At 40.9% G+C, this 25,154-nt stretch overlaps 1 protein-coding gene across 2 annotated transcripts in view; it reads right to left on the reverse strand.

Annotated features, from left to right (window-relative positions):
- RORA (RAR-related orphan receptor A) overlaps nucleotides 1–25,154 on the reverse strand; it is a 111,051-nt gene that overhangs the window by 10,412 nt on the left and 75,485 nt on the right. For both annotated transcript variants that reach the window (XR_825345.1, XM_010840780.1), the window contains exons 3-9: nucleotides 18,618–18,759; nucleotides 15,033–15,428; nucleotides 8,164–8,285; nucleotides 6,440–6,572; nucleotides 4,014–4,121; nucleotides 2,434–2,544; nucleotides 1,378–1,490 (exon numbers count right to left, since the gene is read on the reverse strand). Coding sequence is in view for 1 of the 2 variants with exons in the window: in XM_010840780.1 (XP_010839082.1) it covers nucleotides 1,378–1,490; nucleotides 2,434–2,544; nucleotides 4,014–4,121; nucleotides 6,440–6,572; nucleotides 8,164–8,285; nucleotides 15,033–15,428; nucleotides 18,618–18,759 (1,125 nt within the window). In the remaining variant the exon portion in view is untranslated. The remainder of the gene's footprint in view (nucleotides 1–1,377; nucleotides 1,491–2,433; nucleotides 2,545–4,013; nucleotides 4,122–6,439; nucleotides 6,573–8,163; nucleotides 8,286–15,032; nucleotides 15,429–18,617; nucleotides 18,760–25,154) is intronic.

Here is a 25,154-nt window from a genome sequence, read left to right on the forward strand (position 1 = left end):
TGAAGACAAATATTGTCTTCAATAATTTGTAACCCGAAAAGATGCTCATAAACAAAAGAACTCAAGTCTCTTACTTACTCCTCCTATTCCAACATGCTTTCTGCTCTGTCATCCTGAACCCTGCCTTTTACCACTGGGGAAAAGGAAGAGATGTGGTGACAGAGAACAGAGAAGTGGGCAAAGGGGCAGCCACGGGTAGATAAAGTCACTGCTACTACAGGCAAAGCCATCTGTTACATATTTTATGCAAAAGGAATACTGGCTCACTCCAATGACAACAAGTTTCTTCTCTAGAAAGAGCTCTGCCTAGAACAAAGCAATTCTGGGTCTGAGCAAAAGGTCCTGATTTGGGGGAAAAAAAAAAGGTTAACAGGACTGGTGGAGTCTCAGCATGGACTGTTTACCTGCTGAGGACAGTAGCATGACTTGCACAAATGCTTTTTAAACTCTAAAGCACTGTGCAGCACAGAATATTCAACTCAGAACAATTCACCAGAGCATCAGTCTTGACTCTGTGTTATGTTAGGTGCTCTCTATAATCAAAGACCCGGATGGTATCCTGGCATTGGGGCCAGAAGATGGAGAAGAGGTCTTCTTCCATTTCCCATTCTCCCTCAGTGTCTCATTTAATAGATGCAAAATCAAAAACAAACTGCAATTAACCCCCAACTTCTTTCTGACCTTGCCTAGCTATCAGGAGGAAAGAATGAAAGTAAACAGGAAGAAAATCCCAAAACTTTCAAATCATGGTCTGGAACAATAAAACAAATAATCCAAGAAAGAACGGGGCTGATTTTTCTAAGACTACATACATACTGCTAGCACCAGCACCAAAGGATATTAACCTATTTTAAATTGCCATCCTAATTATATCTTTACTGTGAAAGATAATAAGCACAAAAGAAATCTTATGTTTTGCATACAGGGTAGTAATGAGAAACTGATGAAGAAAATACAAAAGCCATTTATTGTTGATTAAATAGAATGAAAATTAAAATGGATGGTTACTCTGGATGCTTTAGTCCTTCATCACTTCCTTCTTCTAAATTCCAAGATTTAAATTCTAAGTTCTCTAGTTTATATCAGTATGGGACATTAACTCTGCTTTCTGCCCATCTCTTATGGAACAGGGCGGGGGGTGGTTTCAGAATGATTAATAGTTGAAAAAAAATTCTATCATTGCTCCGTTATTCCAATAGAACTTAACCTGAATTTTGGCACAAGAGAATTTTTTGAAATGGAGATACTTCTTTCTTTTCAGTAGCTTGTCGCTTACTGAGAATTCTGGGGTCTGGTGGGATGACTTACAAACATGATTGGTGTGATCATTGGCAAGGGATAAGCCAGCTGTGTCAACTGGAAACCTTTAGCTCTCACCTTTGTTAGTATTCCATCTTCTCGGTGATTCTTCTGTAGGACATGTTGAAGAGCTAGCTGAATTTTCTGTTGCAGCTTTTCAATTTTTACCTTTTCCTGCAGCCATGAGCGATCTAAATGTGAAAAACCAGACTCCTTAGTATTCTTCTAACATTCTGTCAGAAAACCCAATTCCTCCTGACTCTTAGATATAGATTATTATACCACAATACAGAGTCAGGGACTATTAGGCCACCTTCACCCCTCATTCAAAATTTGCTCCTAAAGAAGAAGAAAACTAATCTATGACACAAAACAGAGTGCTAAGCCTTTCCATTTTTACTGACATCTGAAGGAAAGGAGGGTCCTCCTCTTCCAAAAAGATAGTCATTTAAATCTAAAACCATGCTCAAACAAGTGCAAATGAAACCACCACAGCCCCTCAACACTTTCTAAAAGTTACGTTTCTGAATGAAATACTCATATCAATTCACCTAGCCATTACAAAAAATATGAAAATTGTCTTATAATTACAAGGCAACTAAACTTGTCAAGAGAATGCCAAATTAATTAAGGTTGTTAGTTTAGGATAGAATCTTTATGACTAAGAAGTCCAAAAAGAAGATAGCAAATTTTCAAAAGTAGTTATCACCAAGAGGCAGTACTGGTTAAAAATAGAGATTAAATTTAGATAAACTTGTGGATGACATCCAAATGGACTTTAAGAAAAAGGAGAAGGTTTTAAACACCACGTTATCTTGGAGATTGGTGTTAAGGAGGGCAAGCCTACTCTACCACAGCGTTTCTCTTGTTATCAGAGGTTAATTGTAGACAGGATTTTATTCAATTCTCATCTCTTAAGAGTTTATCAGAATAGCATGAGGTCTTCTTAAAATAGGACATGTATAAATGTGTGTAGCAGAGGGATTGTTACCTGAAAAACTGAAAATTAGATTTTAACAAGGATGGCAGTCTCTCTTGGTATCCCCCTGAATATCCTATAGCCATTATAAGTTGTGTACTTGTAAAAATTCTTTACCTGGACAATTGAAAAGCCATTAGATTTGGTTATCTTACCTGCTGACATCAGGACAAATGCAGAAAATAATGCAATTTCATCTTCAGTCAGGTGCATAGAACATAAACTCTTTCCAAATTCAAATACAAAGCTAATAAAGTCTTCACAACCTGCCAAAATTAAAGACAGGTTAGGATTTTAGTTATTATCCTAGGAAAAAAAGATGGAAAAAAGTGAAGAGAGATCTACTAGTTGAAGATCAGGGAGAATACCAATAACATTTCTTGTAGTTTAATACTTTCAAACCTTAAAAGAAAAAATCAGTTTAGCTACCATCACCATTACTACCATCATTCACAGAGGGAACTTTAAAAAATATTGTAATTTAAGATATATACATGTATCCTTTTATTGATCACACCACATGGCATGTGGGATCTTAGTTCCCTGACCACGGATTTAATCAGTATCCCCTGCAGAGGAAGCACAGAGTGTTAACGACTGAATCGCCAGGGAAGTACCATTGGCAGTAAACTTTTATTAGGTGATTACTATGTCAGGTGCTGCTCTGAGAGGATTCTTTGAGCATTCTATCAATACTACAACAGCCCTATGAAGAAAGTATTATTGTTACTACCCCACTGTAAAGGCGAGGAAACAAACTTGGGAAGAAAAGGAATGTACTCAAGATTTCACAGGTAGGAAGTAACAGCCTGAGATTCAAAGCTAGATGCCTAACTTCAGAGCCCACACTCTTAACCAACAGTCTAACAGCCATAGTCTGAGATGCTAATTTCACTCATTTTTTGTTTTCCTTAAAACAAACAAGAGTGTTAACATGCTTAAAAATGAAAACAAATGACACTTTATGGCAGTAAAACCATTATAATTATTATAGAAGTGAAAACATAGAATGAGAAAGTCCCATAAAATAAAAATCCACCCCCCAAAACTGGTTAAGTTTGGTGTCTGTTCTTTCAGATTTTCATATTATGTGCATATAGTTAAATGTCAATGGGCTATTCTCAAGTATATATACCTCTCAAATATATATTCTCAAGTATATATGCCATTTAATTGTTTTTGAAATCATTTAACAACATATTTTGGATACTATCCCAATCTTAGTGACTTTATCTCACTTTATTTATAGACATCTAAAATAATTTATTTCTAAGGTATATGCCACAGTTTCACTTAACTATACTTTCTTTCCCTGATATCTCATTAACATTGTTATTTGAGGGGTATGGAAGGGCAGACTTTCAGGTCTTTGCTTGATTTTATGTAGCAAATCATATCTTCCAGTTTACTGAATAACATCCCTGCAAACCTCGTTCTTAAAATTTGGAAGGGAACTGGAAGAATATATAACATACATTTCTTTGATGACCAAATAGATAAAATCAAACTCTAGACCTTTACATGTCATATGGACACAAAGCATTTGAGCTGTGTAAATTTTCTATGGTAATTAATCAGAAAGTATTATTAACACAGGTATGCATTAGTATATGACATCCTTTAACTCTTATATCCAAAAACCCCACGATTTCCATTTTGTTTAAGAGCTATCACCCAACTCCAATTTTTTCCCCTAGCCCTGATCTGAAGACCAAGCACCCAGAGGTTTTCTTACCTAAGGATTTGAAGACATCGGGGCTAGCATATTTCCCATCGAAGTACACGGTATTGTTCTGAGAGTCAAAGGCACGGCACATTCTGATAAATACCACCTCTAGAGAACCTAAGCAAAGGCAGAAACGGAACGGGTTATTCTGTCTTGGTGAGTTGATTTTGACCTTAGAGACCCCCTTCTGAGTCAACAGGGCTGGGCTTAGCCCATGGGCACTCAGTTACTTATCTCTCTTTTTTTTTTTTAATTTTATTTTTAAACTTTACATAATTGTATTAGTTTTGCCAAATATCAAAATGAATCCACCACCGGTATACATGTGTTCCCCATCCTGAACCCTCCTCCCTCCCCATACCATCCCTCTGGGTCGTCCCAGTGCTCTAGCCCCAAGCATCCAGTATCGTGCATCGAATCTGGACTGGCATCTCGTTTCATACATGATATTTTACATGTTTCAATGTCATTTTCCCAAATCTTCCCACCCTCTCCCTCTCCCATAGAGTCCATAAGACTGTTCTATACATCAGTGTCTCTTTTGCTGTCTCGTACACAGGGTTATTGTTACCATCTTTCTAAATTCCATATATATGCGTTAGTATACTGTATTGGTGTTTTTCCTTCTGGCTTACTTCACTCTGTATAATAGGCTCCAGTTTCATCCACCTCATTAGAACTGATTCAAATGTATTCTTTTTAAGGGCTGAGTAATACTCCATTGTGTATATGTACCATAGCTTTCTTATCCATTCATCTGCTGATGGACATCTACGTTGCTTCCATGCCCTGGCTATTATAAACAGTGCTGCGATGAACATTGGGGTACACATGTCTCTTTCCCTTCTGGTTTCCTCGAATAGTCAAAGCAATCTTGAGAAAGAAGAATGGAACTGGAGGAATCAACCTACCTGACTTCAGGCTCTACTACAAAGCCACAGTTATCAAGACAGTATGGTACTGGCACAAAGACAGAAATATAGATCAATGGAACAAAACAGAAAGCCCAGAGATAAATCCACGCACATATGGACACCTTATCTTTGACAAAGGAGGCAAGAATATACAATGGATTAAAGACAATCTCTTTAACAAGTGGTGCTGGGAAATCTGGTCAACCACTTGTAAAAGAATGAAACTAGAACACTTTCTAACACCATACACAAAAATAAACAAATGGGACCTAATTAACCTTAAAAGCTTCTGCACATCAAAGGAAACTATTAGCAAGGTGAAAAGACAGCCTTCAGAATGGGAGAAAATAATAGCAAATGAAGCAACTGACAAACAACTAATCTCAAAAATATACAAGCAACTCCTACAGCTCAACTCCAGAAAAATAAATGACCCAATCAAAAAATGGGCCAAAGAACTAAATAGACATTTCTCCAAAGAAGACATACAGATGGCTAACAAACACATGAAAAGATGCTCAACATCACTCATTATCAGAGAAATGCAAATCAAAACCTTTTGAGGTACCATTTCACACCAGTCAGAATGGCTGCGATCCAAAAGTCTACAAATAATAAATGCTGGAGAGGGTGTGGAGAAAAGGGAACCCTCTTACACTGTTGGTGGGAATGCAAACTAGTACAGCCACTATGGAGAACAGTGTGGAGATTCCTTAAAAAACGAAATAGAACTGCCTTATGATCCAGCAATCCCACTGCTGGGCATACACACTGAGGAAACTTATCTCTTTATTTAAAAGGGCAGAGTTCACTAGGGTAATTAAAGACTTCTGCCTAAGCTAAAGCCTGTATTACTTAAGAGAAATTGTGTCCTGCAAAAATACAGTCTTGGAGTTGCTAGAAACACATGTGTGCGTGCGTGCTCAGTTGTGTCTGACTCTTTGCAACCCCATGGACTGCAGCCCTCCAGGCTCCTCTGTCCATGGAATGTTTCAGGCAAGACTACTGGAACAGGTTGTCATTTTCATACTTCAGGGGATCTTCCTGACCCAGGAATGGAACCAGCGACTACTGGGTCTCCTACACTGACATGCAGATTCTTTATCACTGAGCCACCTGGGAAGCCCAGAAACACATAGAGTCCTGTTATTAAAACAAACAAACAAAAAGCCAGGGCTATCTCTCTGAATTCCATAAACAGCCATCTTCCTAACAACTTATCAAAACATCCTGAGGACCTGGGGCACAGAAACAAAACACAAGTGATGGTTAGGACTGGGGAATGCAGTGTGTCTTTCAAATTAATCTTTTCACAGAGAGAAGAAGCAAAATGGAGGGAATGTTTCCTTCAAATAACTCAAACATTAAAAAAAAAAATTCCTTAGTTTCTGCAAGTGAAACCTGAGCTATTATCATTTGGAGAAAAACTGTTCCCGACACCTTCCTTACCAAGCATTTCTTTAATAAGCTGGTGAAAGCAGGTTAGGAAGAGATCTCAAAATTCACTTGCAAAGCACATACCTGCTTTGAGAAGCACAATTTGATCGTTTTGACATAGTTCCATAAATCCATCAATGCGTTTGGCAAACTCCACCACATACTGTATAGCTTCTGTAATTTTGATGGCACACAATTGCCACATCACCTCCCGCTGCTGTTGAAGAGGGAAATACATTAACATCCACGGTTACCCATATCTTTGACTCAGCTGTTTTAAGTTTTCCTATTGTGTACAATCCTTCTTTGGAAATAGATTCCCAAAAGCTAGAGGATTTAAGAATAAACAGTTGGCCAGTTACTTGGGTTACAATGATTGCTCCCAAGTTCTTTCTCATCTTCTTCAATTTCTCTCTTGCCATGTTGTTAGCAAAGGGCAGGGGGGAGATGTTATGGTCATAAAGGCAGCGGAAGATGAAAGCCCATGTGAGGAAAGTCACGCATGCCGCTGCTTTAACCCTGGGCCACAGAGAGCGGGAAAGTAGAATCTCCTTTTAAGCAATTACCTGGCCTTGGGGAATTTCATACCACTTTACTTGAGGAAGAGAAGAAAGGGGAGTCAGTTACATTTCCTGTGCGCCTGCTATGAGCTGGGTGTTTTCTGACATCCTTGTCTCATTTCACTTTCACAAGAACGTTTTCTCATTTGCCATAAATGAACACAAACACTCAAAGAGGTTTCACAGCTAGGGGGTACTGGAGCTGGGATTTAAACCCCCGCATTTCTGGCTCTGAATCCTGTTTTGCACACCCTGTGGCTGTTTAATGCTTTCCTGCTTCCCATTGTAACTGTGGCTGCTGGTGCTACCTCAAAGGCAAGCAAGGTGATGTGCTGCTATTTCCCAACCTGTCGTGCTTAATGCCTTTTTATACAGCCACTCTCCAGTTTAGTTACAGGCTAACCTGGGTCCGTCTTGCTGCTCACTTACTTTCCCAATCGTAGTTTAAGGCTGTTTCCACCAATATAAGGGGGTGGGAGAAATACTCAATCAGGAGCCAGGGCTCATGGTCTAGTCCTGATGTTTTCAACCTCCAGCCGTAAGCTAAGGGATGTTAGTTTCCTTGTACGTTAAATGAAGAGGATTAACCTAAATAATCTCCACGGCACTTCCTAAACCAGCATTTCCATGATTTGGAGGGGAAATTGAAGCATTTTCTTTTCCTAAGGGCAGAATGGATAATTAAGTGTCCCCCTTCTCCAGCCCTGCCTTCCCATTTGAGTAATCTGTTGAGCAGTGTGTTTTATAGAAAAAAAATGAGTAGCAGCTGCACTACTTCTCAGTCTCATATTGCTAGATTCAGACTAGAGTTAGGATCATAGCTTCCAGATCTTTTTTTTTTTAAACACATATTCTCTAAACTCCTTCTTTTTAACCTCTGAAACCATGAGGCTAAGATTATTTTACATCGACTTCCAGACCGTGAAATCTCCCATTGTGATATCGGGAAAACTCCCAACTCATTGAGGCTTTTGGAAGCAGCTTAATCTAGCCCCCTGTAGATAAATGATGGGACAAACATGTACAGTTATCAGAACAACAGAATCTCTGTGCTATTTCTGAAATTTTGCATAGTGACATTTCAGTAAGGTGACAAAGCCCCAGGAACATAATCAGCTCTGGAAGAAAGATTATTAAATAGAAATCTGGTATCTGATGAAAGACATTCATTTTTTGGTCTGTTTGTATTCAAATCTTTTACATTTCCCAGCGTTGCCTCAATCTTAGGTAAAACTGTTCAGAGTCTACCTTGTTTTGATAATTCTCAATCTCCTCCTGCAGAAAGGTCTGCCACGTTATCTGCTGGAGCTCTTCTCTCAAGTATTGGCAAGTTTCCAGATGTGATTTAGATATATTCTGTGCAAGGTGTTCTAAGGAGAAAAACAGGAGATCACGACATGAAAAGCCATTCTTCTTTGGATAACCAGTGTTTTCCCTACTCAATTATTCAATTTAAAATGTAACAAGTATAAAGCAACAGGCTGAACCAGGTTTAATTATCTTGACATATTTAAGTAAGTAATCTGGAACGATTCTGTGTTTTAGAGCAGGAAGAAGGACAGGCAAAGCCAACATCTAACAATAAGACGGCATGCCTTCAAAGACCCTGCTAATCTTGACCTTCTGTGCCTTTACACTAGTGTCTGGGAGTAAGCAAATATCGACCTAGAAAAGTTGTGAAAAATGACTGACACAATCTCTACTTGGCATTTTTATGAAGACACATCTGCCACATACATTTATGGGGAGGGATTACTCTTGAAAAATTGGGAAATGGTATTTTGTATGACAACAATTATGTGTGGTATTTGTTTTTCCTGCAAAATTCAGAACAAGCATTGCTGAAAGCCTACCCAGTCGTTATATATATAGTGTGGTGGTTAAGAGCTGGACTTTGCAGCCAGATTGACTAGGTTGGAATCTCAGCTCTGCTATTTAGTAGTTCTGTGATTTTAGGTAAGTTACTTAACCTCTCTGTGCTTCAGTCTCCTGATATGTAAAATGAGAAAAATAGTACCTATTTCATAGAGCTTCTGTGAGAATTAAATGAGTTGAGCACTCAAAATAGAGAGGATAACACAGCATCTGTTACATAAAACATTTGTTCTCATACTGAAGTGTAAGGATTTTGGAGATATTAAAGAAATAGAAGCCAAACAAGTTTCTCAAGGAACTTATAATCTGGTGAACATGTACAGACATGCGGAAAGGACAATTCAAGACATTAGACAATAAAGCGTGAGGTTGAATTATATCAGAAGAGAAAGAAAAACAAAGGTAGTAGGTGCTATCAGGGAAGGGAGAGATGAGGAAAATTAGGCGATGCTTCTCGTCAGAAGAGGAACATTTGGACTGGATCCTGAAGAATGGGGAGGGTTTGGTAGGCAGAGGCCAGTGGTGTGAGGCAGTGGGCCAGTTCCACATTCGAGGGATGGTAATTGAAAGAACAAATATGGCATTTGTAGGAGATAGGAAGATGTGATAGAATGATGATTCAAAACAGGAATATTGGTAGGTAAGAGTCCAAATCCTGAAGGATCTGAATGTGGAGACTGAGAGTATGGACTTGACTGACAAGAGGAGTCAGTGGGATTCTCAAGGGGGAGCTCACATAAAGAACATTGTACTGGGAAACAGAACATGTAGTTCTGCCACCGGGGGACTGAAGGATGGAGAGCCTGGAGGACCAATTAGAAGGCTGCTGAAATCCAGACGTAAGGGACTAACAGCTTGAAATACGTTGCTAATAACTGTTACGGAAGGGAAGGACAATTAAAGACGTATTTTAAGGAAATCCCCCGGTGGTCCAGTGGTTAGGATTCCAGGCTTCCACTGCCGCAGGTGTGGATTCAATCCCCGGCTGGGGAACTAAGATCCTGCAAGCTGTGGGTGTGGCTATAAAAAGAAGTATTCTAAAGAAAAATTGATACGATTCCAAGAATACAAAATCATACCCCAGAGTGATCCCCTCCTTGCATCTTGAATATAGAATAAGAAAGTTATTTAGAACAATGGTGCCGAGCGCAAACTTAGGAACTAATAAGACTATTTATTTAGAAATTTGTTACTGCCTTTCTCAAACAGAATCGGACTTGTTTGTGTGAAAACAGAGCCAGGATCACGTAAATGAAGCTTGAAACTAGAATCTCCTTAGAGAAACTGAAACACAGTAAACTCAACAACCCTACTTGGCAACACACAGACATGAAAACAACATAAGTAAACATCATAAACAATAAAACACAGATGCAAGGAAAAAATACAGGAAAGAGACAGAAACTGAGAGGGGAAAGACGGAGAAACCAGCAAATTATTTGTCTTAGAATCAGTGATGCTTGTGAAGAGAAGTGGGGAGTAAAGACAAAAATAATGGGGAAGCATAAACAAGAAAATAAATGTGTAAACAGTAAACCAATTTTTATAAATAGGGGGGAAAAATGATGTAGATGAAGGGTTCACAGGGAAGCTGGGAGAATCCTGGAAGGGGAAAAATGGGAAGAGGCTCTCGGTATTATCTTCCAGATCCTGCTTTTCTCTAGTTAACATGGTCAAGCATCTTCCTGTTTCATTTCATCCTAAAAATTGTCGCCCCTACCTGTTTGAGTCCAGCTTTTAGAAGCAATAACAAATGACGCAATGTTCCATGACCAGTAGAGGGCAGTGGCTGCATTCTCACCAGCTGCCTTTGATCGAAATTCATACTTGATTTGGCAAGTGTAAGATTTTAGACACTTTCCTATTTTTAAGTCTCCATTTCAGCAAAGAAGAAAATTCTCAGATGGAGTAAAAGCTAAGGAGTTAGTGCAGTCTTTCAGACAAACAGTCTGGTATAGTGAAATACCTTGGAACTAAGAGTTGCTGCTACTGCTGCTGCTGCTGCTAAGTCGCGTTAGTCGTGTCCGACTCTGTGCGACCCCATAGACGGCAGCCCACCAGGCTCCCCCGTCCCTGGGATTCTCCAGGCAAGAACACTGGAGTGGGTTGCCATTTCCTTCTCCAATGCATGAAAGTGAAAAGTGAAAGGGAAGGCGCTCAGTCATGTCCGACTCCTAGCGACCCCATGGACTGCAGCCTACCAGGCTCCTCTGTCCATGGGATTTTCCAGGCAAAAGTACTGGAGAGTGGGGTGCCATTGCCTTCTCCGTGGAACTAAGAGTTAGGAGACCTCTTTTCTGGTCTGAGCTCAGTTGGGTAACTCATTTTGTGACAAGCAAATCAGTTCACTTCCTCAACCATGACTGTACATCAGTAGAGCCAAGGTCTAGATACTTCAGATAGAAAATCCTGTCTTCTAAGTCACAGATTTTCATAGTGGGATGGAACTTTAGATATTATCTGGTCCAAATCCTCCTCACTTTGTAGGTAATAACATTAACAATGATGATGAAAGATGACACTGAGGTAGAGTTTACTATGTGCTATGTGCACATATACACACACACATACATATACATGTACACAGTCATACACACACACACACACACACACATTTTATCCTTAGTCTTTATGACAACAAATCTAGGGAGAAAGATACTAATGACAATTGTACTAATTATCCCCATTTTACAGATGAAAAAACCAAGCCACAGTGAGGTTAAGTGACTTTCAAGGTGTCATAGCTGGCAAGCGGACAGTGATTCAAACATATACAAAAGCTCCAGAATCCATGCTCTGAATCTTTACATTCCATGGGTAGGGAGATTGCAGCTTACAGAGATAACGTGACTTATACTAGGTTGTACAACCTACAGCAAAGCTAGAATCACTCACATAAGCTGACTTCTTGTCTCATGCTTTGCCCAGCTGTCTCTCATAGAAGGCTTTAGTAATCATAGTAATAACTGCAATTAGCTGTTTTATTTTTTATTTCTTTTTCTTTCTTTTTTTTACTACACCACTTGGCTTGCTGGATCTTGGTTCCCTAGCCAGATCTGTTTGTGTGAAAACAGAGCCAGGATCACCTAAATGAAACTTGAAACTAGATCCTCTAACCAGGGATGGAACCAAGGACCCACGGCAGTGAAAGCACCATGTCCTAACCGCTGGCACGCCAGTGAATTCCCGAGTCAACTTTTTAAAAAAATGAACATAGATTGTTTATCTGGAGTATGTAACTCAGGTACTAAGTGTATTGGGTGGGCCAAAAAGTTTGTTTGGGCTTTTCCATAAGACGTTACAGAAAAACCCCAACAAACTTTTTGGCCCACCCAATACATAAAGGGCAAAATTTCACAGCCAGAAAGTCAGATATATTTCACTAAAAGTAATGGACTGTAGATACTATTACGGAAAGAATTGATCTTAGGATATGTTAATTTACAATTTTTTCCAATTGCACAAGTGGTTTCATTTGTTTCAAATCTAATGACAACTTTTAGCCTAAAATGAAGTTTTTAGTTAAAGAAAGAGCAAGGACTTAAACCCTAAAGGAAATGTCAGGGAATTTTTGGAGAGCTTTATTTTGGAGAGCATTAGCAAAGTCTTTGACCACTTTTAAGCCACTCTTAACCCCTCAAACAATTTTACACATGTAAATGGGACAGAAAGTCAGAACCCCATTACATCCTTTTTCCAGTTAAATTCTTGTTTAGTTTTGGGTTTGCAGAAAATCCTGATGATGACTTAATTTTATTCATTGTGGGAAATGCCACAATACATGTGAACAATCCCTAGTTTAGGAGAAAGTGGAGAATGGAGGAAAGCACAGGGCTCCCAGGCTCACTGGAGGTGACAGCTATGGAAGAGGAAAGAGCTTGGTCAGGGAAGAGGGGCTGGGGAGGCTGAGTGCACTTTCAGCCCAAGTGCCACATTCAGGAGCCACACACAGGCCAAGCTGTGTGGGTTACCTCCGGGTTGAACATCCGACAAGCAAACAGGAGAGATTCACTCGAATTTCTCATCAAGTGGAAGCACACCTAAAGTGAGTCAGGTCATCTTTCATGATATCATGTCAGCTTTCAATCAAATCCTTATTCATTTCTGAAAATTTTACTTTCATTACAGCTCTGCTTAAGGTTCAGCCAACCAAGATCTCATGACAAAAACGGAAGGTTTTTGTTCTAGTTCAAGAAAAAAAAAAAAAAATCAAACCTACCTCTGCTCAGCTTGGCTTCTAGTTCAGAGGTTTCTCTGTTAATCAAAAGAGCTGTGCTACACCTTTAATGCTGTGCAGTGGTTAAAGACCAGGCTTAAAATGTCCCTGCTCTTGAGGATTTAAATTTAGACCCATAAAAAGGTGCTTGTGTAAAAACCGTAAAGAACATTCAATTTGTTATATTTGGAGAAAGATTTTACTGGAAATATAAATTTCACTTAAAAACTGTTTTGTGGGGTACAGAGGTAGAGGAAACCATCTAAAGAACACAACCATTACTTCTGTGAACCAAGGACATCTGTGCTCAAGTCAGAACCTGCTGGTTCTTTTCCATGTTCAGTCTTCCTTCTCTCCTGGTCTTCACTTAGTCACCCCCACAGCAACTAATTGAAATATCCCAGAGGATTATAACCTTGTATGAGGAACCACTGGGTGAAACAGATCAATTTCGCAAACAGCAAAGGTCCTTATCAAAGTTTCTCTAATAATAGTGCTGTACTTAAAAATCGATTAAATATAACAGAGGATGTTATAACACGACTCCCTTGAAATGAAAAGCTTTCTATTGTCTGTGCTAACATTTCTAGGTCACATCTCCCAAGAAGCACCAATGTCACAGGAATGAGGAAATGACAGTTTTTTTTTTTTTTTTTTTTTGCATGGTGAGTCTTCTATGGAATACATCAGTTTTGTCATTAACATCCATCACCAAAATTTTGGAAAGTAAAGAAGCCAATTTCCCTTTACTGTTTATAGACTACATCACAGTTGCAAAGGTGAGATGCATACAGGGACTGGGAAGTGATATAAATGCCGAGTGGGATGGACCCATGGAAAGGTGGGAGGCCTTGACTGGTACCAGTTGGTTGTTGACATGTACAAATACTGACCCAGTGTAATCAGATCATTTTTCTCCCCTCCCACAAGAAACTGAAAATCTGAACTTTCAGATGGAATCCTCCAGGTTTAGATTTTTAGCAACTAATTCAAAAATTGAAAAGCTCTGCACTGGTTAAAAAACCATGTCTATTGGCCAGGTTAAGTTGGTGGGTTGCCATTTTTATAACTTTCAGTACAAATCAATACTTAGAATATAATGAAAGCAAAGGAGTTGGTGGGGCCATTCCCTGAGCTTATAGTTTTCTATGGAATTTAAGACTGCTTTAAGTTCATGTTGTCTCAGCTCTGAAGCTGAGAGGTCAGTCAGTTTCTTGGACATGTGATGGGAGACAGTGGATAGACAAAAGCAAGGGGAAAGGTAGAATTATGAAGTGCTTCCAAGGGAGACTACCCTGCTGGCTCAGATGGTACAGAATCCTCCTGCAATGCAGAAGACCTGGGTTTGATCCCTGGGTTAGGAAGATCCCCTGGGGAAGGGAATGGCTACCCACTCCAGTGTTCTTACCTGGGTACTTCCACGGGCAAAGGAGCCTGGAGGGCTATGGTCCATGCGGTCACAAAGAGTTGGACATGACTGAGCAACTATCACTTTCACTTTCCCAATGGTAAAGGTGACTTGCCCTTCTGCTGCTGCTGCTGCTAAGTTGCTTCAGTCATGTCTGATTCTGTGCGACCCCATAGACGGCAGCCCACCAGGCTCCCCCGTCCCTGGGATTCTCCAGGCAAGAACACTGGAGTGGGTTGCCATTTCCTTCTCCAATGCATGAAAGGGAAAAGTGAAAGTGAAGTCGCTCAGTTCTGTCCGACCCTCAGCGACCCTATGGACTGCAGCCTACCAGGTTCCTCCATCCATGGGATTTTCTAGGCAAGAGTACTGGAGGGGGGTGCCATCGCCTTCTCCAGAATTGCCCTTCTAAATGCATGTTTTTTTTTTTTTTTCTGTGGGGCATGTGGGATCTTAGTTCCCTGACCAAGCATTGGAAGCGCAGTCTTAACCACTGGACAACCAGGGAAGTCCCTAGACGCATCATTTTAATATCATAACTTAGAGGAAAGTCAGACATATCCCATTTCCTTCAAAGGCATCAGTAGTACATCCCAATGGAAACACAGAAGCCATTACCTAGTTCTGCCATGGACACAGTTGGGGAAGTCTCTCCATTGGTGAAAGAGCAGTAGGGGAAGAAGCCTGATGCTGGTGTGTAGTCACATATGGGTTCTGGTTTGATTCCATTGATATCAAGACCTGACTGGTCCGGGGAAGGCTGTATGTCCAGGTAGAAGCTGCTGACGGCAGAGTCTGCCTTGCTGCCCTCGGGGGTGTGCCCGTCGATGTAGTTGCTGAGGTCATCGTGAAGCTCCGTGAGCCCGTTGGCCGAGATGTTATAGGTGGGAGTCAGCGGCTCGGCCTCTCCAGGCTGCTGTTGGTGGTCTCGCTGCTGCTGCTGCATCCGGTGCTTCTGTACTTCTGCATACAAGCTGTCTCTCTGCTTTTTCGACATGCGGCCAAATTTTACAGCTGGAAGAAAAAAGCCAAGCCACACCATATACAATATGTTTTTCTCCATGATCCTCTCTGGTATGCTTTAGGACTTCCTTTGAAGTTGCAGATAATTTTAATCAAAAACCACATAACCACCAAATAAGGACATGATCCAGAGGTGAAAACGGTCCTACCTCACATAGGCTTGCTCCACATCCCTGACAGCAAAGATACATCCTGGAGGAGCTAAGTTTCAGAAACAGACGCAGGGCTGGTAGAAGAGACCTAGAGCAATGATCAGCTTGGTTTTCATGCTGTCACATAACCCTATGCTCAGTGGGAGCTACTGGACTGCGGTTTGATGGGTTTGTTCCCTCTCGACCCAGGCAGTTGGTCTAGACACTTCTTTTCTTAGTGTTCAGACTCGAGCACAGGGATGCACAAACTCACCGGTCTACATCAGGGCACAAGCAGTCAAATCTCCACATGCGTTCATTTCACTAATCCGTACACTTAGATGAGTTTCTTTCTGATCAAATAGCCAAATCTGGGGCTTCCCGGAGCAAGCTCAACAGACTACATGAAGCATTTGCAATTCCCTGGGTTACACCTCTGAGTGTACCCCTCGCCTGCTCCTGGGTCATGTGGCCCCTTTGAAACCCTTGGACCCATCTTAAAAGGATACATTCTGCTGTTCTCATTGAGCCTCAAGTGAAAAAGAATATTAGGATTTTGGAAGTGGTAGGCATGGACAGAGGGGCCTGGTACGCTGCAGTCCATGGGGTTGCTAAGAGTCAGACACGACTGAGCGACTTCCCTTTCACTTTTTACTTTCATGCATTGGAGAAGGAAATGGCAACCCACTCCAGTGTTCTTGCCTGGAGAATCCCAGGGACAGGGGAGCCTGGTGGGCTGCCGTCTATGGGGTCGCACAGAGTCAGACACGACTGAGCGACTTAGCAGCAGCAGCAACTGCAGCTCTGGGGAAGATCCCTGCCAGGAGAATTTGTGTTCGCAGCCCTTCTCTGTGCCATGTGTCCCCACGTTTAAAGTGGAACAGTGACTGGAGTAACTTTCCAGTTCACTTAGCATTTCAAATGATTTCTCTTGAAACATCGAGATAACTGAGAAAAAAAAAAACCTGTGATTTCCTGGTCTGAACTCCCCCACTAACCCATTTATTTCTCAGCTTAAGTAGGTATAGATAAAGCCTCTGGCGGAGGGACTAAGATCTCCTGATTATGGTTAAATTTACACCCGACTGGGTAGATGAATTCACACATTTGACCATCAACAAAATTCTGTGAGTCTTGGGGCAAGAGGCAGGGTAGATGGAAGTGAAGTTGGGAATCAGTGCCCAGCCCAACTTGTGGGATCCTTTTCCTGCTAAGGAGGATGTGGTTTCCTTTTGCCTAGAGGAAACAAGTGAGCAGGATTCTGGGCAACTTCCAGTATCCATGGCTCAGGTGACAAATTGGGTGGGACATGTTAGATAGCAGTCAGGCTGATGTGGGCTATGAATTTCAGGCCTAAAACTGTCGTCGTTTAGTCGCTAAGTCACGTCTGACTCTTTTGCGACCCCGTGGACTATAGCCTGCCAGCCTCCTCTGTACATGAGATTTCCCAGGCAAGAATACTGGAGTGGGTTGCCATTTCCTCCTCCAAGGGATCCTCTGGAACCAGGGGTTGAATCACGTCTCCTGCATTGGCAGGTGGATGCTTTGCTGCTAAGCCACCAGGGAGGCCCTGTCTAAAATTGTATAAGCCCCCAAATTCACTCCAAGCCCACAATAACATGAGCTGTCACTTATATACAAAATCTTCACAAGGCATACTGAAGGTAGTTAATTCTTTTTGAAAAGAATAGTCTAGAATCCCCAAAGGGATTAATACCTCTAATTAATAGGGGGAAACTGGTTCTGCCATGACTCTGAATTGTGTTCTCTTTTCTTAATGTTAAAAACAGTAATCACACTATCCCCTAAGTGAAATAAATGGATCAGGTTTTTGTTTTTTGTTTTTTGGCCACAGCACACAGCTTGTGGGATCTGAGTTCCCTGACCGGGGATCAAACCCATGGCCCTTGTAGTGGAAGCATGAAGTCCTTACCACTGGACCACCAGGGAATTCCCTGGATTAGGTTTTGAGAAAATGCACACCCAACTGTGATTTTTTAACTTACAGACTCATAAGAGATAAACCTAGTTGTGTGAGTTCAGGGCCACTGGAAGTTGAAATCTGTAGAGTTGCATATCACAGGAATTTCAGAGGATATGGTGTAAGTTTTATGACTTGCATCTTCTGATCCACAAAACTTCCCTTTGCTTCTACAAATTCTAAGAGGCAATCCTGTGTACAACTTGTGCCTGGGTAGGTCCACAGGCCTGAGAACTTCTGATTCTAGGGAAAGCAGACACTCAGAACACCTGTCTAGCAGCCTGAAAGGTTTTTCAGACCCTTATTTTTCCAGGGTCTGAAACTCCACTGGAAGTGATGTTTCCTTCAGAGGGATCTCTCATGGTAGCCAACCAGCCAGTATATTCAGAAAAGTCCTTAAACTGTATCTACTGTGCTATCAGCCCAATTTTCTTATATAAGAATAGTCTTGAAATCTGGTGTTGATTATTTAGTGCACTGAAGACAATTTTCCAGGAAGATCCTAAACTGTTTTGCAACTGTTAAAATAGCTTGTTTTAATGAAAAGAACATTTGTCATTGAGGCCTGCTTTGCACTATTTCCACACATACTGGATATACAAATATTTGACTTTGGATCCAGTTAGCAATAACAGCTAATGCGTCCCAACTGCCAATAAGCTGACTAGTATAAAGCACATAACAATTAGCTCTGCCTTGTGTTTTCTATGAGAAAAAAAAAAAAATGCTTCTAGAAGGTATCCTTTTTCAGACCCTCAGGTGACACCTTACCTCCCATCAATTCATCCACCTGCAATGACTTAAACATCAAAAATCTGAAGGTGTTCTGACCACATAGACATTTCTTCTCCATGCCCCCCATCCTGCCCTGCATCAGCCAGTGAGCTGACTGGATGGTTTATGGACGAGAAAGTAACTGCTGTGATACCCACAGGGATGCCAGAGGAGGGAAGACTGGAGGGGGTGGTGAGGGACAGAGGGGACATATTCTGGCAGACTTGGGTCCAGGCTTCAGAAGGTACTTTCACAACCCTGTGCTATTATGCAACATAGGCTGCGAGAGCTCACCATCTCGAGACATCCCCACGGCAAGGCATTTCTGTAATCGACAGTGCTGGCAGCGGTTTCTACTGGTTCGATCAATCAAACAGTTCTTTTGACGAGGACAGGAGTAGGTGGCATTGCTTTGCTGACTTCTCCTGAAAAAGCCCTGTGATTCAGTTATGAAATAGAAAACAGGTTAGTGTCAGCTTGAGCTGAATGATACTAAAGGCAGGAAAGGAAGCGCCCGTCGGCATGAATATTTAATGGAGAATTAAAGTTGTAGCACAATCATCCTGGAAACCATTAATGAAATTAAAGTCACTTCTTTTTCCTTGAGTAAAATGGGTCCCCAGAGCCCAATCCTCTGTCCCTTACACATGCAAAACTTTCTTTAATTGCAATAGACATTTGCTTATGTAGAAGGAAGAGGACCAGGCCCTGTTCTTGGCTTCTAATGATTGAAAGCTATATGCTTAATAACAGTGGCACAAAGGCACTCATCTTTAACCTTCACCTCCAACACATTTTTAGTAGAATAAACAGAATGCTTCTCCGTATGCCCAGAGACGAGAAAGTGCTAACCTAAGCGGACACTGTGGCAGTCTCAACTAGACCAAATAAATCCACCACTCTTTAGGTATCTTTCATTCCCCAAGTCAGAATCTACTGCTCCAAGAAGTTAAATGACACGTGGGTGGATTATCTTGGCAGATCAATCAGACTGGGAATACTCTACCCTTGAGAGTTTGGAAAAACCATCTTTTCAGAATCACGGACTTTCAGATTGAACAAATCTGAGCTGATGTTCATCAAGTCCCACGTTATTTGTTAAGCACTGTTTTGTAAATAAGAAGGTGTAATAAGATGCATAAGGAGTACTGACCTCAAGGATTCCATTCATTTACTCATTTATTTATTGATTCATTCATTTTTGCTAACTCCTTGAGCTAGATTCTTTCTAGCTCATTAATGTTCATTGCTTAGTCTTTTCTTAAAGCTGTCAGTGTTCCTTTTAGTTACATTTTGGTAGCAATCCGTGAGTTTTGGTATATAGTATTTTCATGATTATTCAATATGAAACACGTTCTAGTTTTCAATAGATCTCTTTTTTAATCCATATGTTATTTAGAAGCACATTTTAAAAAGCTAAAGTAAGGTTGATTTACAATGTTGCATTAGCTTCTGGTGTACAGCAAAGTAACTCAATTAGATATACTCTTTTTCAGATTCTTTTCCATCATAGGTTATTACAAGGTATTGAATATAGTTTCCTGGGCTATATAATAGAAACTTGTTATTTATACAAGCACATTCCTTATTTTACAAATATATGTGGGGTTTGTTTCTGGTTATTGCTTGATAGTTGACTTATGTCTCATTGGTTTTGAAAACTAGGAATGTATTCTGGAAAAAAAAAAAAAGGTAACCAGAGCCATTTCTATGAAGCAGAACCATGAAGGTTACAAAAGTCTGTTATCATCTTTAAATCTTTAATGGCAAAGATAGTTGACCATGACCAAGGGGACACCAGTACCAAAGGGTAAGGTAAAACCCTGAAGAACGGATAGAATGACAGAGTGCTGGGCAAACTGATAAGAGTGCTCTCTCACCAGAAGATTTTCCTGGAGGCCAACTTGGCAGTTATACTAAAATCCTTTAAAAACATGCCTATCCACTGAACTAGAAATTATTCTTTAAGGAATATATTTTAAAGGCATGATAAGAAAGGTACAAGGATTTACCTACTTGGATGTTCATCACAGCACTATCTGTAAGGTAAGACACATTTATAAACATGCTAAATGTCCAACAGTAGTGAACTGGAAGAGTCATGTTGGATATCTGTATATTCAGCAACCACTAAAAATGGTATTTCAGAAGTACAATTATTGACATACGGTGGTGATAGAAATGTACTACTTAATAAAAAAAAAAAAACAGCTAAAGAACTAAACACAATATAATCCAATATTGGAGGGAAAATCCATATATTTAACACAGAAGAAACCTTTGGAAAATTATGCCCTCAAATGAAAACAAATGCTGATCTTTTTTTTTTTTTTTGGTTTGTTTATCTGTGCTTTTTGATTTTTCTATACTATGTGAGTGGAAAGGTATTCGAGCTATGCAAGAAGAACTATTCACTACATCTGCTTTTTTCCCTGACAGCTGGGGACTCTGTGGATTAAGTCATGGTTCTGATGGATATAACCTCGGTTTCCAGTTTTTTCCTTTTGGAGACCAACCTAGGATGGGAGGGGCAGGCACTGACCTTTTACCAACTCTCTGATGTCTACCAAGCTATTCACTAACCAATGTGGGCAAGGTTAGGGGCCCAGGATCTCAATCTGTCTCTCTACTATACTTCAAATTTTCCTGATATCAAGTCTGATCTCTACTGTGAGGCAATCCCTCTTTTCTCAAAATATCTAAAGCTGTTTTTCTTTTTTTTCCTTAATGTGTTTCCTTTCTCTGTGACAAGAAAGTGAGAAGTAAAACTTTCTTTGGCACTTAATAGACTTCAAGAAAATATAAATGGTAACAGAGGCAGACGATCCTTAAAAAGAGATACCAAGAGGTCACCTGTCTATGTATTCGGTCGAGTCAGGGACATATAATCTCTGCCAAGGCTGAAAGGTATTTCGTTCTTTCTTGAGACTATACCACTCCATGTTTGCTGTCACTGCAGGGGCTTGTTTGTTTGATCAGTTGCTCAGTCACATCCGACCCTTTGTGACCCCACGGACTGCAGCACGCCAGGCTTCCCTGCCCTTCACCATCTCCCAGAGCTTGCTCTAACTCAGGTGATTGAGTAGGTATTGCCATCTAACCATCTCGTCCTCTGTCGTCCCCTTCTCCTCCTGCCTTCAATCTTTCTCAGCATCAGAGTCTTTGCAATGAGTTGGCTCTTTGCATCAGATGGCCAAAGTATGGGAGTTTCAGTTTCAGGATCAGTCCTTCCAATGAATATTCAGGATTGATTGGTTTCATTTCCTTGCAGTCCAGGGGACTCTCAAGAGTCTTCTCCAACACCACAGTTCAAAAGCATCAATTCTTCGGCGCTCAGCCTTCTTTATGGAAGTGGAAGTGACAAACAGATTCAAGGGATTAGACCTGATAGAGAGCTTGAAGAACTATGTACAGAGGTTCACAACATTGTACAGCAGGCAGTGATCGAAACCATCCCCAAGAAAAAGAAATGCAAAATGGTTGTCTGAGGAGGGCTTACAAACAGCTGAGAAAAGAAGTGAAAGGCAAAGGAGAAAAGGAAAGACATACCCATCTGAATGCAGAGTTCCAAAGAACAGCAAGGAGAGATAAGAAAGCCTTCCTAAATGCACGATGCAAAGATAAGAGGAAAACAATAGAATGGGAAAGACTAGAGATCTCTTCAAAAATGAGAGATACCAAGGGAACATTTCATGCAAAGATGGGCACAATAAAGGACAGAAACGGTATGGACCTAACAGAAGCAGAAGATATTAAGAAGAATACACAGAACATCTATACAAAAAAGATATTAATGACCTGGATAACCATGATGGTGTGACCACTCACCTACAGACAGACATCTTGGAGTACGAAGTCAAGTGGATCTGAGGAAGCATCACTACAAACAAAGCTAGTGGAGGTGATGGAATTCCAGCTGAGCTATTTCAAATCCTAAAAGATGATGCTGTGAAAGTGCTGCACTCAACATGCCAGCAAATTTGGAAAACTCAGCAGAGGCCACAGGACTGGAAAAGGTCAGTTTTCACTCCAATCTCAAAGAATGTTCAAACTACCACATAACTGTACGCATCTCACATGCTAGCAAAGTAATGCTCAAAATACTCTAAGTTAGGCTTCAACAGAACGTGAACTGAGAACTTCCAGATGTGCAAGTTGGTTTTACAAATGACAGAGGAGCCAGAGATCAAATTGCCAACATCTGCTGGGTCAGAGAAAAATCAAGAGAATTCCAGAAAAAAACATCTACTTCTGCTTCATTGACTATGTTAAAGCCTTTCACTGTGTAGATCACAACAAACTGGAAAATCCTTCAAGAGCTGGGAATATCAGACAACCTTACCTGCCTCCTACAAAACCTGTATCCTTGTCAAGAAGCAATAGTTAGAACTGGACATGGAACAATGTACTGGTTCCAAATTGGGAAAGGAGTACGTCCTGTATATCATCACCCTGCTTATTTAACTTATATGCAGAGTACATCATGTAAAATGCCGGGCTGGATAAAGCACAAGCTGGAATCAAGATTGCTGGGAGAAATATCAATAACCTCAAATACGCAGATGATACCAGCCTAATGGCGGAAAGTGAAGAGGAACTAAAGAACCTCTTGATGAAGGTAAAAGAGGAGAGTGAGAAAGCTGGCTTAAAACTCAATATTCAAAAAACAAAGATCATGGCATCTGGTCTCATCACTTCATGGCAAATAGATGGGGAAACAATGGAAACAGTGAGAAACTTTATGGTCTTGGGCTCCAAAATCACTGTGGATGGTTACTGTAGCCATGAAATAAAAAGACATTCCTTGAAAGAAAAGCTATGACAGACCTAGAGAGCATATTAAAAAGCAGAGACATTACTTGCTGACAAAGGTCCATTAGTCAAAGCTATGGTTTTTTCGGTAGTCATATATAGATGTGAGTTCGACCTAAGCAGGGGTTTAGTTTGTGTTTCCTTTTGCTGATAAAAGGGAAAAAAAGGGTCTGTGTCACAAGGATTCTGTTCCATTTTGTTCTCTAATCACTGAATATGAAGAATGTCTACACGATCTCTCTTTTTTTCTTTAAATGGAGCCAGTATATGCAGACTGCACCATTATCTCCCAGGACCTCGTCTATAGACCAAATCACAGTATGTGCCACCTTTCTTTCTAGGTTCTTTTGTACCTTTAGTATTCTTAGGATCCTTTACAATGTCTCCACTTTCTTAAAAACTAAGAAATCCATGTCTAGACACCACTCTTGAATAATGCTTGGGTCATTATCAAAGGGAAAAAAGGTTACTCTTTAGGTTTTACACATTAAACTTAAGTGAACATCAAACCACCACTAATCAAGTTCCAAAATGTTAGCACAGAAGCCATATACAACCACCAGTTTGCTCTGCTAAAAGGGAACCGTGAGGGAATAATGATAATGATACTGGTGAAGATATGATGGAAGGAGAGATCTTAATGAATGCATTATTTTAAATATATTTTTTAATGTGGACCATTTGTAAAGTCTTTACTGCATTTGTTACAATATTGCTTCTGTTGTTCGTGTTCTGTTTTTTTGGCCATGAGGCATGTGGGGTCTTAGCGGATTGAACTCACATTCCTTGCATTGGAAGGTGGAATCTTAACCACTGGTCTGCCACGGAAGTTTTCTAATCATATCTATTTATACTGTATTTTCAATGCTTTCACATCTTGAGGTCTTGCTAACTCAGAGTCAATTACACTTCCCAGGGCTACCTAGCTTCTAGAAATAGCAAACAACTTGCCTGGGAGCATACAACCAACCAATCCGGAGACTAGACCGGTCACCGCCTCCCAGGTTTTCCTCGCCCTCTCTCTGCCTCTGACTGACACGGCTTCTCACTGTGGTCCCCTGTGTGGCATGCTATGCCTCCTATTTCTGCTGCAGCTAAGTCACTTCAGTCATGTCAGACTCTGTGCGACCCCAGAGACGGCAGCCCACCAGGCTCCCCCGTCCCTGGGATTCTCCAGGCAAGAACACTGGAGTGGGTTGCCATGTCCTTCTCCAATGCATGAAAGTGAGAAGTGAAAGTGAAGTCGCTCAGTTGTGTCGGACTCTTCGCAACCCCATGGACTGCAGCCTACCAGGCTCCTCCATCCATGGGGTTTTCCAGGCAAGAGTACTGGAGTGGGGTGCCATTGCCTTCTCCAATTTCTAGGGACCTATGTTATAACCAATTTCTCTCCCTTCATGGCAGTCATGTTTGTGTCTTAGGTGTCTTACCATATCTGATTAACACCAATCCCAGGTAGCATTAAAGCGTGCTGATTATTTGCTCGTCACCCTGTGCTTTATATGGATTCCATCACTTAATTTTTTTAAATTATTGGAGGATAATTGCTTTATAACGTTGTGTTGGTTTCTACTGTACAACAACACGAATCAGCCTATATCAGCCTATGGACCAGTATACATGCGTCCCCTCCCTCTGAAGCCTCCCTCGCCCTGCCATCCCACCCCTCCAGGTCATCACAGAGTGCCGGGCTGGGCTCCCCGTGTTCTGCAGCAGCTTCCCAGCAGCTAGCTGTTTCACAGATGGGAGTGTGTACATGTCAGCGCTGCTCTCTCAGTCCGTGCCCCTACTCCTTCCCCCGCCGTGTCCAAGTCCATTCTCCACGTCTGGGTCTCCATTCCCGCCCTGCAAGTAGGCTCATCAGTACCATTTTTTAGGTTCCATATATATGATTAATATATGACATTTGTTTTTATCTTCCTGACTTACTTCATTCTGTGTAAGAGGCTTTAATTTTGACAAGGGCAGCCTGAGGCAGGCACTATCATTTCCCTGGTTTTTAGGTCAAAGAACCTGAGG

The sequence above is a fragment of the Bison bison genome, unplaced genomic scaffold (assembly GCF_000754665.1).
Source record: "Bison bison bison isolate TAMUID 2011002044 unplaced genomic scaffold, Bison_UMD1.0 scf7180017864146, whole genome shotgun sequence".
Lineage (NCBI taxonomy): Eukaryota > Metazoa > Chordata > Mammalia > Artiodactyla > Bovidae > Bison > Bison bison.